Source organism: Eptesicus fuscus, chromosome 17 (assembly GCF_027574615.1).
Source record: "Eptesicus fuscus isolate TK198812 chromosome 17, DD_ASM_mEF_20220401, whole genome shotgun sequence".
NCBI lineage: Eukaryota > Metazoa > Chordata > Mammalia > Chiroptera > Vespertilionidae > Eptesicus > Eptesicus fuscus.
The window spans coordinates 25,798,543-25,816,223 of NC_072489.1; the positions used below are offsets into that span (position 1 = coordinate 25,798,543).

At 39.1% G+C, this 17,681-nt stretch overlaps 1 protein-coding gene across 1 annotated transcript in view; it reads left to right on the forward strand.

Annotated features, from left to right (window-relative positions):
• Nucleotides 1-1,247: 1,247 nt before the first annotated feature.
• TMEM26 (transmembrane protein 26) overlaps nucleotides 1,248-17,681 on the forward strand; it is a 35,049-nt gene continuing 18,615 nt past the window's right edge. The window contains exons 1-2 of the mRNA XM_008145472.3: nucleotides 1,248-1,760; nucleotides 17,510-17,588. Coding sequence (XP_008143694.1) covers nucleotides 1,570-1,760; nucleotides 17,510-17,588 — 270 coding nt within the window. The 5' untranslated portion in view covers nucleotides 1,248-1,569. The remainder of the gene's footprint in view (nucleotides 1,761-17,509; nucleotides 17,589-17,681) is intronic.

Genomic DNA, 17,681 nt, shown 5'->3' on the forward strand with positions numbered 1-17,681 from the left:
CCCCAGGATATCACTGCTGGGTTTCCTGTAAGGTAAGAGAGAAGGCAGACCCACAGGAAAAAGAAAAGTTCCTCCCTACGCACAGTACCAGAAACTAATGAACTTCTTTAAGCGGCTGCATTATTTACCTATTTATTTTACCGAAGAAGATATTAATCATCTAATTCAGAGTTTTCAACCTAACTTTAAGAAAGGTATGGTAGGATTTTAAGTTGAATAAACCTAACCAAGAAAGGTTTGCCTTTGCATTTTTCTTTCAGTTTTACTAATGTGGTCCAAAAAGCGTTCTGGCTTGGTAGTAATGTGAGTAGTTATCTCCCCAGAAAGTGGGACCTGAAGCACAGAGCTCCGGAGAGCAATAATTAATGCCCAGGGAGATGTCAGTGACTTCGTTTCATTTTATTTACTTTTGTAATTACCTTCCATCTATAGCCTACTCTATTGATTTTCCATTTACAAGTGGTATAAAGTTTCCTTTTAAAATGACTTCAGTAAAAAATCTGAGTTTGTTTAAAGGAAAATGTTAAGTAAATAGTGGTACAGGTGGTAGGAGACCAAACAGGGAAACAGAAATCATTAAGGTATTTCGGGAAACCCTGACTTCAGTTTCCTCTTTGCCCTGGATGCTGGAAAGACCGGAGTTTAATTTATTGGTCATAGACCTCAAGGTGCAGTTCGTTCCCTGCTCCATGAATTTCTCCTTCTATTCTAACTCCTAGCTCTCTATCTTCTATCTCCCTCCTCAATTTCCCCTCTGACCTCTTTTCCTCTACAACATGCTTTCAGAAAAAAAAGTGGTGGGGGTGGAGGATGAGAGTGGCAGATGACACAATAAAGACTATTTCTTTTCTTTAATAGCACTGTGTCCAGAGAGTAGAAGTGACCCGGTCACCCATGGATGAGGTTCAAGGAGCTCTCAGAAAGCCCGGGGTGTCTGATTTCCTCTAGTCCCTGGAAGTTGTAGTTCTCCATACTGGGCAGAAAGCGTGTTTCTAAAACTGCTGGGACAGCAGATTCTTTGGCTCTCCTCCGTTCCAGCGGAGAGTCACCACGACAGCCCGTTCCTGTAAGAAGTGTGAGTGAATTCAAGCCCTTCAGAGGCAAGCCAGGGGGAGATGACCCAGATGCGTCCTCCTCCCCCTTTCTGGCTATGCAGCACCCTGTCCACCTCTCCTCCTTCCGATCCCTCCCAGTAAGGAAGTTCTTAGGGACTCCAAGGAGGCCGGGGTTGATAGAGGGCAGGGATGGAGCCTTGCTCCCGGGAATGGGAGCGGGGTGGGCAGCGCTGGAGAATAACGCCCAGGAACCGGGACTGCGAGCCCCAGGCTCCCGGGAAAGCCCAGCAGTCTAGAGAAGCTGGGCTTAGAGGCGCCCCTCTTTGAAGAGTTCTCAGGAAGTTTGGGGGAGGGGCGAGTCGCTCTCTCCTGTTGAAAGCGAGCGGGAGGTTGAGGAGGGACCACAGTGGCAGCAGGTCTCGGAGCTGTCACGTTCCTGCTCACGGGCGGGGTTGGGTGCCCCTGGCGGGGTCTGCGGGACGGAGAGGGCCGAGGGCAGAGCGCGCACGCCGGCATGGAGGGACTGGTCCTGCTCAACGCCCTGGTCACCCGGCTGCTGTTCTTTCTGCACTCGCTCATCGGGGTCTGGCGAGTGGCCGTGGTGAAGAAGGAGCCGAGGTACTGGCTGCTCGCGCTGCTCAACCTCTTGCTCTTTCTGGAGACTGCGCTCACCCTCAAGTTCAAGCGCGGCCGAGGCTACAAATGGTGAGCGCACCCCGGAGGGGATGGGAGGGCGCGGAGTCTCGGGGCACTGTCTCGGGGCACTGTCCCCCACGGTACTCGCAGGCTGCCCGAGAGCCTTCCTCCCGAAGCCCACCGACCCTTTACTGGGATTCAGACCCCCTTTGTTCACGCTGGGAGCTTGGAAGGAGCGCAAGATGCGCGTGCGTCCCTCGGGCACCTTAGGGTCCCAGGGCATCGCTGGGAAGACTCCAATCACAGTCAGGCGTCACCCAGTCCCAGCTTTGGCAACTTGGAAAAGGAGAAAAAAAGATAGAAAGCGCTTGCTTGTTCTGCAGAAAGTGCTCCAAATGGGGGATTTGGGGGCAAGAGGGGTGTTATGTGACCTGCTTTCTGAATTTGGGGTGTGTGTGTGTGTCTGTGCGCGCGGGTTACTCTGCATACATGCCAAGTATGGGAATGCCCTTCGCTGGCCATCAGGGACTTTGGCAAGAGCTTGTGTGCACGGGACAGCGGTGAAGGGCGAGAAGACCCTGACAGCACAACAGTCCTGCTTTCAGCCGCTTAGCTTCCTTCCAGCCCCTGGAGCCCGACATGGCACCAGCTTCAGGTGTCTGGGTTTGGTCGCTTTGGAGCTTGGCTAAGGGTCAGCTCATCTGGTCCAAGATGGGTTGCCACGCTGGTGGAGGAACCAGCAGTGGGTGGTTCCGACTTAACCTCAGTGTCAAAAATTACAGGCTCAGCGTGATGCTTTATTTCCTCCCCCAAAGACTTGAATACAATAGAAGAAACAAACGAGAAAAGGATTCTCTTGCCATTTACAAAGAAACTCCACCTTCATCCCTCCATTCCCAGTAGATTTTCATCCTAAAACTTCTCCAAGATCGGCCTCTTCCTGTGCTAATTTTTAAATACAGTGAGGCTGTGTTTTCATATATGTCAATACTTTTTATAACTACCCAATTCTATGAGAAAGAAAAAAAATAGTACTAGCCAATTCAAGAATTACACACAGCATGCAATTATAGTTAGCCACCATATTGAGGGAGAAAAAACAAACAAAAAACCCCCCACAAAACCCCTCCCTCTCTATAGTTTTACCTATCAGACTGCAAAAGACTGTATTTCATGACAGTGCAGGGGGTGAATGTGTTGTCTCTTAAAATGATGTAAATCTTGCTTAAAACTTTCACTGTTGAAATTTTTCTAAAATTACCAATGAAAAAAAGTATTTGAGTAGGATCTTAATTTAATACAATAAGGATTGGAATGTTGTTGCCTGCCCCCCTACCCCCCCCCCCCCCCCGCCCCCCCCCTTCCCCCGGTCCCCTCACCCTATGAACAGCTTATAAGCAGGGGGTAGTTAAGGTACTTTCCAGTGTGCCTTTTGGAATATCTCTACGAAAAAATGGTATTAGCTTCTCAATGGTATTAGTGTTAAAAAAACAAAATGGGAGAAACGTGTGCACCCACCAGGTCACATTAAATTGATTTAGTTTTTACTGAGTAACTTTAAAATGCTAAGGTAGAAAACATCTTCAATAATAGGAAGATGAAGTCTGAGATCTGAAAAGTGTTCTACCACCAAGCATTAGAGCTTCTGAAGAAATGTCAACCCCAGAAGAGGGATTAGTTCAGCAGACTCTGAAATATACCTCCTCCCCCTCCAAGAGTAAACCAGAGTCCTTAGCTCACATTAAATCAAAATTTCCCTCCAGTTGTATAGAAATACTATAGCTAATGGACCTTCATGTCTATATAATCACTGATGGCTGATTCAGACTAACATGTAACTTACAACCAAGAGAGGAGAAAAATGTTGAGGCAAAAATAAGTGATGGTCAATGTCAAATAAGGGCCTGGGGACGTATTCAGACAGATAATGGGGTAAAATCTGGGCTTTCCTACTTACTTTCTGTGAGGCATTGAGCAAGTTACTTGACCTCTCTGAGCCTCAGTTTTTTCAACTATAGATACTTATCTCATAGATTGTTGTGAATTAAATGAAATAACATGTTCATGATTGATGAATAAAAAAGGAATGGTCTTTTCTAGATCCTAGGGTTCCTCTCTCTTTTTTTTCCTTCTTATTAAAAGCATCCTGTGTTAATTGGACACCTTTTCTGTCTGTACATCTTTATTTGAGGGACTGGCCAATAAACCATTGGTTCAGAGCCAAAAAGTAGAAAGAAAATTCTTACCCTTGTTTTAGAATAGGCTCATGATGTAATTCACAAAAATTTTGCTGGGTCATTATCTAAATTAATATTTAAAAATAAGAAAAAAATTGATAGATTTGGCTTATTATAAAATTTCAGGGACAAATGAGTCTTTGTAAATTATCTAAATTGAAATGTGATTTGTAATGCCCTATTCTACTGATGTTATAATTCAATCTGCAAATATGGTAATTTTTGTGGGCAAAGCACTCAGGCTATTCTGTCATAAATCTGAGAAAAGAAATCAGAAGATGGAATGATAAAATATATAGAAAATTATCCCTGATGTAATATAGTAATAATTAAAATGTGTTTGACCTGGGACATCTTTCATTCCTAGGCTGACGTTTTCTAGGTAAGGCAAGGCATAACTTTTTGTTTTTTCTTAGTGTTAAGAAAAGTTTTCTTCAGAAAATCAGGACTGATGGAATAAAAAAACACACAAAGTAAATATACGGCAGTACCTACTCATCTATATAGGAAAATGTCAATATGGATCTATATAGAGATCTACATTAATATAGATATGTATCTTTTTATTTATTGGTCTTATATTTTGTCATTTACCCGGTGGAACCAAAAGTACCTATATGTGAATATGTATGTACAAAAATAATAATTTACATCTTGTTAGATGAAAATTAACCTAAAAGCAACCAATTATCCATCAGTAGATTGGTTGAAAATTGTAACATACCCAAATATAAAGTAGTTTGCTGATATTAAAAATGAGCTAGATTTTAACTATTGGCGTGGTGAGTTGTCCATGATATGTTGTAAGGAAAATAACGTTACAGAGTTATGTATATAAGGACTCAGTTTTTTTGTAAAAAGGGCTTGTCAAAGAACCACCCTGCGTATCAGTTGAATACATTATCTATTTACAAGTCAACAAGATGAAATAGAAGTAGGGGAAACCCTCCCATATAGAATATCAATCAGTCAATCAAGTAATGCCTGAATGGTGGACTAAACTCTGTACAACACATGAGGTGAAAATTTCTTGAACATCAAATCTACAAACCTCCTTTAGATTACCCTGGGCTAGTTTGAACATTGCTCTTTTTACTATATTTGGCACCTAGCCCCAAATAAATCAAAATCATGGAACAATAAACAGAGCTATAGAGGAAAATGTGAACAAAATTTCTTGAAATGTAGCAAACATATTACACTGATCCAAAGAATGTTTCTTTAGCTATCCTTTGGAAAGGAAAATGGAACGAGAGCTGCTGAGCTCAGCTGTCCAGGGACAGGCAGCATTACATCAACACTGATAACTTGCCAGTTGGAGAAATTTAACTTGTTGGAATTCTATAGGAGAGGGTAAGCCAACAGCACACCCCTTGTTAAGTGCAATAAATGTATGCTAGTGGAATTTGTTTCATTTCACCTCGTGCTTATTAATTTCACCTGCCCATTTATTTATATTCCTATAAGATAGAAATTAGTACCACTTTGCTTTATTTTGTTTTTCTATTGTCTGGGCAACAGTCCAATGGACCTGTGAATTACTATTTAGGCAAAAATCAAACAGAAGACAGTATTTCAGTTGCTTTCTAGCCAATAGTGATGACCAAGATTGTGACACATTTGAAGCCTGTTCACTTGAGAGTAGACAGCATCTGAGAATAAATAGAAATATAAGTTGAATTTATTGGCAAAAGTACATAATTTTAAGCATTGAGCTTTCTTCATTGGAATTTCAAAAACACAAGGTAAACATAATTGAGTTAATAAAATACTTCACCTATTTGGGCACCTTTTGTCATTATCTCTCTTTCCCTCTTCCTTTATTAAGTGCAATCAGATAACTATTAGTTGAACTGTCTAATTAGTAAGCATGATACTATGTTAGACACTGCATGCGCAGGCAGAGGAAACAGAAAACAAAGACTCAAAATTTTAAAATAAAAGGTATCATTTTGATTAAGCACTCAATGTGTGGGAATAAGAATAATTATGACTATTTAGCATTTATTAATGTTGAGGTTCTTTCAAGGTTTTACACAGATTATCCCATTTGATGCTGATAGAAGCTACAATTGTTTTGTTCCTCTATTTTCACCCATTTTTAGATGAGAAAACAGAGGCACAGAGCTGTTAAAAATCATTTTACTTAGGATCACTTAGTTGGTAATTGGGAGAGGAGGGATATTAAGACTCCAACAATTTAGAGAAGAAAGGATGTGATGGGTACTACTGCGGTGGGGAGGGGAAGGCTGACAAAAGGGGACTTCACAGTATTGTATCTGTAGCAGGAAAAATGGGTAAGAGAGAGGAGTGCAAAGACTGTGTAGATAAAGGATATCCTGAGGTTGGCGAGTGTGGGGAAAGTTGAGCAGAATTCTCTGGAGCAAGTACAGAGCCTTATCATTCTTCATTCAACAAAAATATCTGGAACATCTAATATGTGTTAGACATTGTTTGAGTGCCAAGAATACACAGGTGACTAACACAGGTAAAATCCTGTCCCGAAAGAACTCACATTTTAATGCGGGGGCCCAGAAAATATCGAAGTAAATAAACAAGTGAGTGAGTTAATAACAGTAAGCAAGTAAATGAATAAATTATTCAAACTATGAAGGCCTTAGGGGTATGGCTTATAGAGGGAAGGAGAACCATGGGGAAGGGTGGTCAGAGAGGCTTCTCTGGGAAGCCATTTGAGCTGAGTCTGCTAAAGAAGAGAGGGAGCTAGACATGGAAGAGCCAAGGAGATGAAAATTCGAGAGAGGGACGAGCTTGCTGTGCCTTGGGACATTTCTGACATACCCCCAGAAGACCGACAAACACTGACTTTCTTTTCTACTTTTCCTTATCTCTTCTCCTCCCCATGTATCCTACCTCCAAGGGGAAATTTTCTTCTAAATTTTATATCTTTAGCACATCTCATTTGAAACATCATGTGTTATAAATGTCTAGGGGTCTCCCAACTGAAAACAAAAAAGATAAAATAGGAATAAGAAGAGATTCTATCCTAAATGGATTTCAAATTCAAACGAATTCTGTAAAAAAAAAAAACAAAAAAAACCTAAATGAAATCTGTTTTGATTACTTAATTGTATTTAGACAGTTCAAGAGCAGAAATGAAAAACCTAGATTTGACAGAAAACATATGAAGTCTGATCTTGAACAAGTTTTATGTAGTGTGGAACTCTATATGATGTAATTCTAGAGTATTTGACACATGTATCTTCCTGATCAAAATTGTTTATAAAAATGCCAGAAAGGAAGTTGGGAAGTAAAAGCAGTCTTCTCCTGATGACCTTTTTGGATATCAGGGAAGATGAAATGAAGGGATTGGGAAGAAAACCCTGTGATTGCCAGATGGCCAACTTGGGCGCTGGAAATTCTCTCAGCAGATAGACTATTTCTCTCCTTGTTCACACTTGCTGTCCATACTTCCTGAAATCTCTCCTTAGTATTTTAGTTATTCCAGTAACACTTTCCACTATGCAATGGATTTATCCACACCACCTACTATGTGATTCCAGAGTTTTGCAATATTCAAGGTTGTATGTGCACATTTTACCTCCTGAGCCTTGAGCTCAATGCAAAAGGGTGTCTTCACTTTGCATCCTTTTTGGAAGCACATGTTGAATGTTACCAGCAAATGACTTTGTTTTTAGTGACCTGAGTCATGGCTTTAGAAAGAAGAGTCTTATGCTACCTTGAATGAGTACCATGCTTCACTCTCAAGAAAAAGTCCTATTTTTCTATTTCACAATGGACTTGGGAGAGATCAAAACAATAATTATGTCTGCTTAGTGGGACCCCTGAGAAACTAAACCTTTGAATAATGTCCTTGCTTTCTCCAAGAGTATGTTCAACTGAGACATTTAGAACTGAAAATTAAGCTTATAATATTTTGTAGCTTCTTGTACCAGACTGGGAGAAAAACGAAGTGTGGGTAGCTCCCATGAACCACTGCTAAATTTCATGCATTTCCCCTTCTCATGGTGGTGGCATTATTATGCATACAGCATCAGGACAAATCTGAATAGTTTAACTTCTTTTCCAACAATGGAAAATTAATCTTTACATCAAGGATTATTCTCCCCCTGTGCATGTTCCTCACTACTCTGGAAGTACAGGTATCAGGAGTGTTAAACCTGGGGTGCATAAATCCTTTGTTAAAACCATTTTTTAAATAGTTTTTTTTTTATATACTGGTATCAAAAAATGTACTTTCTTTGAAACTCACATTCGAATAATACTAAAAGACATCAAGATTGTTAATATAAAATGCTAGGTGGAGACATATTTTGTTTCTTTTTTTCTGAATATAAGCCTACTATTCATAGTTGTTTAGGAGAGGGGGGATTATATTTTATCTTCAGTTTGTCTGACTGACCTCAAAGAGGTAGCTGGGGGTGCAACTGCCTTAATGTTGTTCATTTATTAGAGTAAACATTAGTAATTCTTAGCAGGGGGGAAATTTCCTCTCGACCATCAGCACTGCTGTCAGCCCTCCTCATGCTTTGCAGTATTTCTTTTTATCTTTTTATTTCCCTGATTGAGCCTCCTGTCCCACACACCTATTTGATCCACCTGAAATAGTCTCTTAATAAAATGACTGTGCCATTTTCTGACAGCCTGTTAATAATAGATATGAGAATGATGATGAAGTTGATGGTAATAATGGAGGTGGTAACAGGTATCAATTATTGAGTACTGACAATGCTCCCAGCCTGCTCTACATTCATTTTCTCACGTAATCCTCACAATGACCCTATGGGTTAGTTTACATCTTTATCATTGTTTTATGATGAGGACATTGTTACACAGCAAGGCAAGATTGTTTATCTAAGGTCACAACTAGTAATAATAAATCACAAATATAATTCCTAGCTTCCGGTGAGCACTCATATTTATTGAATCAGGCATTGGCATTGAATGCATATTACCTCATTTATTCCCCACAATAGCCCTGGTGGAACTATTCTTGCTCTTACTTACAAATGAGAAAGCTGAGGCTTAGAAAGGATTCCCCACCCCAGGATCAAATTCCATCAGCCTAATTGTTATGCTCTGCTTTTAATAAACAAATTAGATTTTGCCTGTGGATAGTACAACTACATATATTTTTAGGGACAAGGATTCCCTATAGTAGAGAAAGGGTTGCAATATATATTTTTCTTTTTCAAAGTTAGGTAGGTTAATCCCAGGTGACCTGCTAATGAGCACTGGGATAATTTTGCTTTTAGAACAAAATGTAGAAAAGTGCAGACTGCATAGGGACATGGCTCAAAGACACTCTTGCAGGAGCAGACATCTTTTTATAAACCAAAACAGAACGTAAAAGAAAACAGAAGAGGGGAAAAATTCTAGGTTGTCTTTATTTTTGGTGCTGAAGTGGAAAGCCAAACTCCTCTATAGAACAGAAATAAATACCATTGTCTTTTGTAGAATAAAATAAATTAAAGCTTTACATAAATAATACCAGCAATGCAGTTTGTCCTCCAAAGACCATTAAAATTCCTGTTCACTTATTCACTTATAATACTAGAGGCTTGGTGCATGAATTCGTGCACGGGTGGGGTCCCTCGGCCTGGCCAGTGATCGGGGCCCAATCGGGCTGCCTCTCCCAGTCCCCGATGTTGGCCGATGGGGGCCGGCCGGCTGGGGAGGGACAATGGGAGGGGCCCAGAGTGTGTCTGGGACATCGTGCCCAGTCCCAATCCGCTGGACCCCAGCAGCAAGCTAACCTACCGGTTGGAGCATCTGCCCCCTGGTGGTCAGTGCACATCATAGCAACTGGTCGAGCTGTTGACCGAACGGTCGACCTATCGGTCAGACATTTAGCATATTAGGCTTTTATATATATAGAAAAGCATAATATGCAAATTAAATCAGACAGCTGAACAACCTTTCGGATAAAGCCACAGCTGCGAGGGCTGAGCCCCTTGCACAAATTTCGTGCATCAGGCCTCTAGTTAAACAATAATTTATTATACTAGGTGCTATGCAGTTGTATGAGAACAAGACAATATAAGCAGTTACATGAGAACAACACTCTGAGAACTAAACACTTTTCCACAAATTAAGTTCAGGAGTGCAGAAAGACTGCAGAATAAAGATACAATCAGTATGGTAGAACTTGTTAGACAGAGAAAATTTCTTGTGATTTATTCACTGGCTTTGAAGTAGCTGGTGGTTTTACAAGAGAGGAGAGAAGAGAGAAGGGCTTTTCCGGTTGAGGGACTATGATGATGGCAGTACTTAGGGTTTCAGTTGGAACCAATTCATTTAGGAAGATGGCATGATTTGCTTTGCCTCAGAAATTTTATGAGAAAAATAGTACATGCATCCTAAAATTGATGCATATTTTGTTCCTACAACTAGTTTACTCATAGTGAAGCATACTACTGAGGTTTGAATGTGGGCAACTTCAATTTTAATAATGCTTGTTCTTGTTTTAGATATCCTCTTGGGGCATTTTAGGTTAAGTGAAGTCTATAGTACTGCTGCTACTGGTTTATATCATAATTTGGGATTATGATTTTATTTTTAAAATGGGCATCAACAAACAATGACAATTATTATTAATATTCACCTTCAGAAGTAGTTTTCCCTTAACAAAACATAAATGTAGGCATTTTAAAAGAGTTTTGGAAGTATAAAAAAATATTTCATTGCAATGAGTATTCCCAACCCATTTAAAATTCCTCCTTGTCTCTTCTGTTCCTTTTTTTTTTTTTAAAGATCTATTTTTATTGATTTTTAGAGATAGCAGAAGGGAGAGGGAGAAAAACACTGATATGAGAGCATGACATCAATACAATTCTATCATCTGATGTCAGCACCTGTTAAAACATACACACTCCATATTCAATTCTCCATTTGGATGTAATTTTCATGAGCTTATGGCCATTTAATTGTGGCCTCCCTCCCTCTTTAGTGGCAGATACAGACAGAAGGCTCTGGGAGAGAGGTGGTTGTGAGGGGGCTCTAATTAAGAAGACAAGTGGGTGGTGGCTGGAATCAGATTTGTGACTTTGCAGGTATGCAAGGGTTGTGTGTTCTGCAAGAGCACGGGGTGAGTTTTGAGGGAATGCAGAGAAGTAGGTCATATGCTGAGGCTGTCGTATTGGCCACTTTTTGCCCCTGCATTAACAGAAAGGCCTAACTGAGCAGCCCAGGTGGAGCGGGTGGGTGTTAAGGCGCCCTTAAAGACAGCACTCTACAGTACATGTAAGAAAGACAGACAATTCTTAAATCGTTAAACAGGGTTTAGGGGCCCACAAAAGGGTATCTTGACCTACTTTTTTTATTTCCATGAAAGCAGGCCTATTATTATAAAGTGCTCCAGAAATTTTATTGAGGACACTCAAGGCAGTTTAATGTGAGATTTTGAAACGTAGGTCTAGTATTCTTACAAGTCCACTCCTATTTGTAGAGTAGGAAATACTGAGAAATTGAAATCACAATTTGCACAGAAATAATTTTGGAACATTTTTTTTGCTTCACTTAAATCTTATCTATTTTCAGGTTTATGCATATGATTGGAAGACTAGAATCCTCATTGTTTGCAGAGAACAAAGCTAAACAGGCTAGTTGGTGATATCATGGTTAATTTTCCTCCTATTTGCTTTTTTATATTGTTATATGCCTCCAAAATGAACAAATGTTACTTTTCAATAAGAAAACAACAATAATTGTCATATTTAGAAGGATGAAAATGGAATCCTAATTCTAGACTAATGGTGAGTTGAAGTAAATATAATTCATTGCAGGGCTAAATTGCTAAATGTCATGACATAATCATTTTGTGAAAAATATTATAATTCGCTGAAATGACAACTTTGTGTGATAAATAATATTTTATTTTTGGGTGAAATGAACTGAAAAGAAATACAATGAATATAGCTCTTTAAGAGCTCAGAGCAGTATCTAGCATGTAGCAAGACCTATAAATATATTTTATTAGTAAATTAGTCCATAAATAAATAGAGAAAAAATCCTTTAAGATGGTGCTCCTGCTGGGCACTTTAGAGAGAACTGCTATGCTGGCTAAGGGCTGTGAAATAAGAAACAAGCAAGCAAACAAAAATGTCTGTGGAGAGAAAAAAAATACATTTAGGAAGGTTTCACCAGTAATTTAGAAAAAATGTCTGAGCAAAGGCAAAGTAATTGGGCATTAAAGTATTAATGTTGGGTACCTCCTGTATTCTGATAAGGTAGTGGTAATTGGTATTGTAATAAATCTGAGTTTCTAAGGGCAAGATAGCTTATTAGCAATAGAGTATTCTCAATTTTGTAAATATTTTCCATTTAGATGTGTCTTATTCATTTACTCATACATTTATCAGTTTTTGTTAGTGTATGAATAGTATGTCTTATTTTCATAAACTAGTATCCAGAAACCTAATTTAAGTTATTTTTGAGTTAGTTAGGTTCATCTGTGGTATTAGTCTTCATACAAAATGCTTGGCACCTACTTACTTCTGATGCCATTAAGACATGAAGACTGAGTAAAATGATTTGATAGCTTCTGAGAAAGGGCATCGGTTTTATTAGTTACACAGAACAAGGTAGGATCAGGCCTAGTTTTTAATTTTTAGAATGCATATTTCTCTTTGGTTCCAAAAATAAATTGCACTGACAGTGCATGATCAACAATATGGCAAACCTTCAATATAATAAGTAATGGCTAAAATGTAACTTTGAAATATTAAATCTTTCATAGTAGCAGAACAATATTAAATTCACACAAGAACAGAATTATTAGTTTCCTTCAGTAACACCTCTGATAAATCAATTTATGATGATATTTCAAGAGGAGGCTTCTAGTCAAACCAGCAACAGAGAGGCAAAAAAATAGGAACTTTAATCAACCATGGCCTTATCCGATTACTACATATTTGTGAGGAGCCCACCAGCACGTGCCATGCATTGTGGAAGGAGATGAGGATATGATGATCAGCAGATAGACCCAGTTCTTGTGCTGGTATTACTTAGAATTGCTGGGAGACGGCCATACGCGCGCGCACACACGTGAATATATAATTATAAATTTTGAAAATATATGGGGTAAAAGTGAAGAGTGTGAGGGGACAAGCATAACAAGGAGATCTGATTTAGATGCAGGGGAGAGGAAATTTTTTCAGTAGAGTCCCATATAGCTGACATGAACTATGAGAAAGAAATAATCAGGTGAAAGGCGAGGAAGAGAAGTATTTCAAGGGAGAGGAATATATATGAGCGACGGCCTGAGTTAGGAAGGCACTTAGTTTTTATCCCGAACTGAAAGAAAAACAGTGTTAGAGTAGCACGGCGAGGAAGAATGGTAAGCAACAGTACCCAAGAGGTCGGTAGCCCTGATGGTGTGGCATTTTATAGGTCATGGTGGGCAAAAGGCCCTTGCAAACCACGACCTGTCCAGTGAATGTGAAGTCAGGCATAATGTTGTCCTCAGCAGCACAAACAACTTCTCTTAATTCAAGGAGTCTTAAATAGGTTTAGTTTTGAGAATCGTCGTTTAAAAATAGGATTGGTTATGTTATTTTAAGACAGTCTTCTAAATGGGTATCCTCTCTATCCTCTTTCAGCCAGGCATGTATTTGCAGAGCTGAGCCTGTATAAGGCAGCAACTCATGTGTATTGAGCACATACTGAAATAGGAATTTTTAGGGGTGAAATGGGCAGGTTCAGGGAATTTTTAAAGTTAAGGGGGTCCATGGAAAAAGCACAGGGCTACAGAGCTGCAAAAGGGTACATTTCCATAAGACAAGGGAGTTGGGAGAGGCACCGGTTACATTTCCATAAGGTAAGGGAACTGGGAGTAGCAAAAGGTCTATATTTACAAAATAAAGTAGGAGGGCCTCATGTGTCCCATGTGAGGTTTGACCTTTGAGCTCAGGAGTTGCTACAGTGACCAAATCAAAGGGGAGTGGTAGCCAATCAGAGGAGATATCGAGGCACAAAAACTGCAGCCTTTATAAACTGGGGAAAAGGGAACTTCGGTGGGACTCTTTCCCCCTCCCCACGTGGGAGTCTGTGCTGTGAGATTCTTTCCCCTTATCCACGTGGGAGTCTATACTTGTTCTTCAATAAATGTCACCTTTGCTATACCACCTTTCGTCCATGGTTTCATTCTTCGCCTCCATTGGACAAGAGCCCAGGAGACCATCTTGCCCAGGGGAACACCGTGTGACCCAGTCCAAAAATTCCATATCAATACAATATCAGGCACATAAGTCACACTGTCTCATTTAATCCTTAAACTACCCTACGGGGTGGATATTATTATCCCTATTTTATAGACAAGGGTATGGAGTCTCAGGGAAGTTAGCAATTTTCCAAAGATGAATGAATGAAAGATGCAAGATTCAAATTTGGGTCTCTTAATTTTGTGAACTTTCTACTGCAGTGTGACAATTCCTCAAGGGGCACAACAAAAGAAGCACACTTGGCACTGGACCTCCAGAAATGGGAATAAAAGGTCCTGGTAGATGCCAGTAGCCTCCATTCACTGCATCTGTTCAGTCCTTCCTTATTCATAAATTCATGAACTTTTAAGCAAATAAGCATTTGTTTAACAAGCATTAATTAAAGACTTAGTAAGACACCTGATACCACTGAGGAGAGGAAAAGATGAAGGAAAGGGAAGAGGGAAGGGACATAAAGATTAAATATTCAGGATCTACCTTCAAGGAATTTAGGAAATCTAAGTCTCATATTTAAATAACTATAAAACAGTGAGAATGTGTTGGCTCCCAGGAGAAATACAAGTTAAGATTAATTCCTGGTATGCCCTTGGAATACAGGTATGATGGGTAGAGAGGTAAAGGGAGGGTATTCCAAAACAGAAAATTATAAATTGGAGGGACATTTGCCATAAAGCCATTTTAGAACCTCTCTTGTAGATTAACCAAGTGAAGGAGCACAGAGCACTTCATTCTTAAAGGGGACCCATGATCAAACAAAACATAGATGGCTGAAATATATTCTTCATAGTCAAAATAACATATTTTAATACTTCTCTAGGTAATAGAGACTTTTATTTTCTCCATATTTTTTTTTTGAGTTGTACAACTGCTACAGCCTGCTACTGGGGATTAGACAGAGAAGAAGGAGAGAAGGAAGCTCCTGATTCTGATTTGCTGTTGGTCAGTACCTGGTACTACATATTTGGTTAAGAGGGTGGGAAATATGGTGAGAAAAACCATGGACTCTGACACTCATGATTTGAATATGATTAATTCTTGAGACCTCAAGGTGATTCCTTCTTTACCCCCTTTTCACTTATGGCAAATAAGTCTAATGAAGAGGGAAGGAAGTGAGGGCAACTTTCCAAAATATTTTGTTTTGTTTGTTTTAAACACATAGCAGGTTGGAACTACACAGTGGGTTTCAAGTAGCTCAGCTTGTCAGGATGTGGTAAGGGAAGCGGAAGGGGAAGTGGAGATAAAGCTAAATAATGGGAGCTTAGAATATCAGATTATGGGATTTAGATTTTCTGTAGTAGGAAACACAGAAAAGCTTGGATCTTGACTTCTTTGGGGTGGTTTTTTTTTTGGTTTTGTTTGTTTTTTTGTGGTTTGTTTGTTTGTTTTAACATAACTAGAGTCCAAGTTAGAGGAAATAAGTTGAAACAGGATAGTATTTTTTCCAATTTTAGAAATAAATGTTATACATAGAAATGTTATAGGGCCCTAGCTAGTTTGGCTCAGCAGATGGAGAGTTGGCCTTGTGGACTGAAGGGTCACAGATTCGATTCCAGTCAATGGCACATGCTAGGGTTGCTAACTCAATCCCCAGTAGAGGGTGTGCAGGAGGCAGCTGATCAATGATTCTCTCTCATCACTGATATTTCTATCTCTCTTTCCTTCTCCCTTCCTCTCTGAAATCAATGAAAAATATTTAAAAAGGAAATGAAAATAAAAGAAATTGTTATAGGTAATTGTTTGTTTTATTTTTAACCTCTTTCAAGAGCTGTTATATTTCAATCTATGGTTTCCCTAGATTATTATTGTAACAGTATTGTCAGGGAGTTAATCCCAAAATCAGTCTCAAGAGGGTCAACAAAATTGCGGTCTAGCTAACATTAGAGGTATCCAAACAAACATTTATATATTGCAACTGTCCCTCTGACTATTTTGTTTCCCAATCTGACAAAGGAAATAGTCTCTCCTGATGTTTCCTTTGATATGGAAGGTCAAAAAATTAATTGTTTCTTTCCTTCTTAATAGCATATTCAAACTGGAGGCTTTTGATATCTCTCTGAAGCCCAGCCATCTTCCAAGTCAGATTTTAATAAAGTGACCAATAACCTTTTATTTCAAAATTGGATTTTGCAAGAAATCAAAGGTGGAAGAGTGTCTATGTTAAATATTGATTATTTTTAAAGAGCTCTCTTTCTCATATTCCTCCTCTCTTCCTCTCCCCATAAGATGAAAGATATTAGTGAAAGGGTTGAAAGCCTTCAACAAGTCCATTCTAAATGTTCTTTTCCATTTAGATTTGTTCACTTTTCTCTCCTGGATTATAATAGTATAGTTTTAGTAGCATTACATCTCAGATAATTCTACTTGTTGAGCAATTAACAGTTCTATTTTTCAGGTCATTTTAAACCAGTACATGTGTGTACTTCAAGTGTTTTAATAAAATTACATTTATTTACAATTTTGACTTTGAGATGGTCTATAGGAGTCCAAACTAAAGTAAAATGCATTTTGGTGGCTATCCACAAACTAGGAAGAGAGCCCTCACCAAACCTCAACCATACTGGAACCCTGATCTTGGACTTCCAATATGAAAAACTGGGAGGAAGTGAATTTTTGTTGTTCATGTCACCCAGCCTATGGAATTGTGTTATGACAGGCCAAGCTGACTAATACACTGACTGTCCGCATTTTGTGGATTAGGATGCAAACTGAGAGGTCAAAATTGGCATTTGAACCTGTGAATGACTTTAAAGCCTACTCTTTGGAGAGCCCTCTGAATTTTGAGCCAGAAAATACTAGTAATGAATATAAATAGTCTTTAAAAAAGATACAAAACCCTTCCTCTGTTGTTGTGTGTATTTTTAGCAGGTACAGATAAAGCCAGTTGATTTTGCTCATTTCTATTCATTATCATCTGATTTTTGTGTTCTAGCAGGATGTTATTATTTGAGCTCTCAGAATTCCAGGTTAATGCTGAAAAATGTAGTCAATGCTCCTGAAATTGCAATGCTGAAAAATCCGAGAAGATTTACTCATGCTGTATTTGCTTTTTGTAAAACATATTAAATACAAAATATCCCGCTTTGTGCCTGAAATTAATTGGCAGTGCCTCATTAAACCATATTAAAATTAACGTCTATTAATTGGATTAGAAATTCAGTGAGAATGACAGCTGCTAGTGCCTTTTACAGTTACTCTGTTTTTCTACAATCCATATGGCAGAAATCACATAATGTTTTTTTCCCCCATTGAAGTAAACACTTGAGATGAAAAGATTTGACTCACTGTGGTCAGGGTATGTGCATTTATTTTCTTTCCCCCCCCCCCCCCTTTTTTTTTTTTTTTTTTGGTAAAAGCTGAACTATCTTCCCCCCCTCTTTCACAGGTTTTCACCAGCCATATTTGTGTATCTGATTAACATCGTTCCATCACTGTGGATTCTTGAAGTGCAACATGGGAACCAGGTACATCCTTTTGGAAAATAGAAAAGTGGAACATTCAGCAATAAACTACTTTCATATTCTAATCTGATTTGTGTCAGAGATGTATTTTTCTAA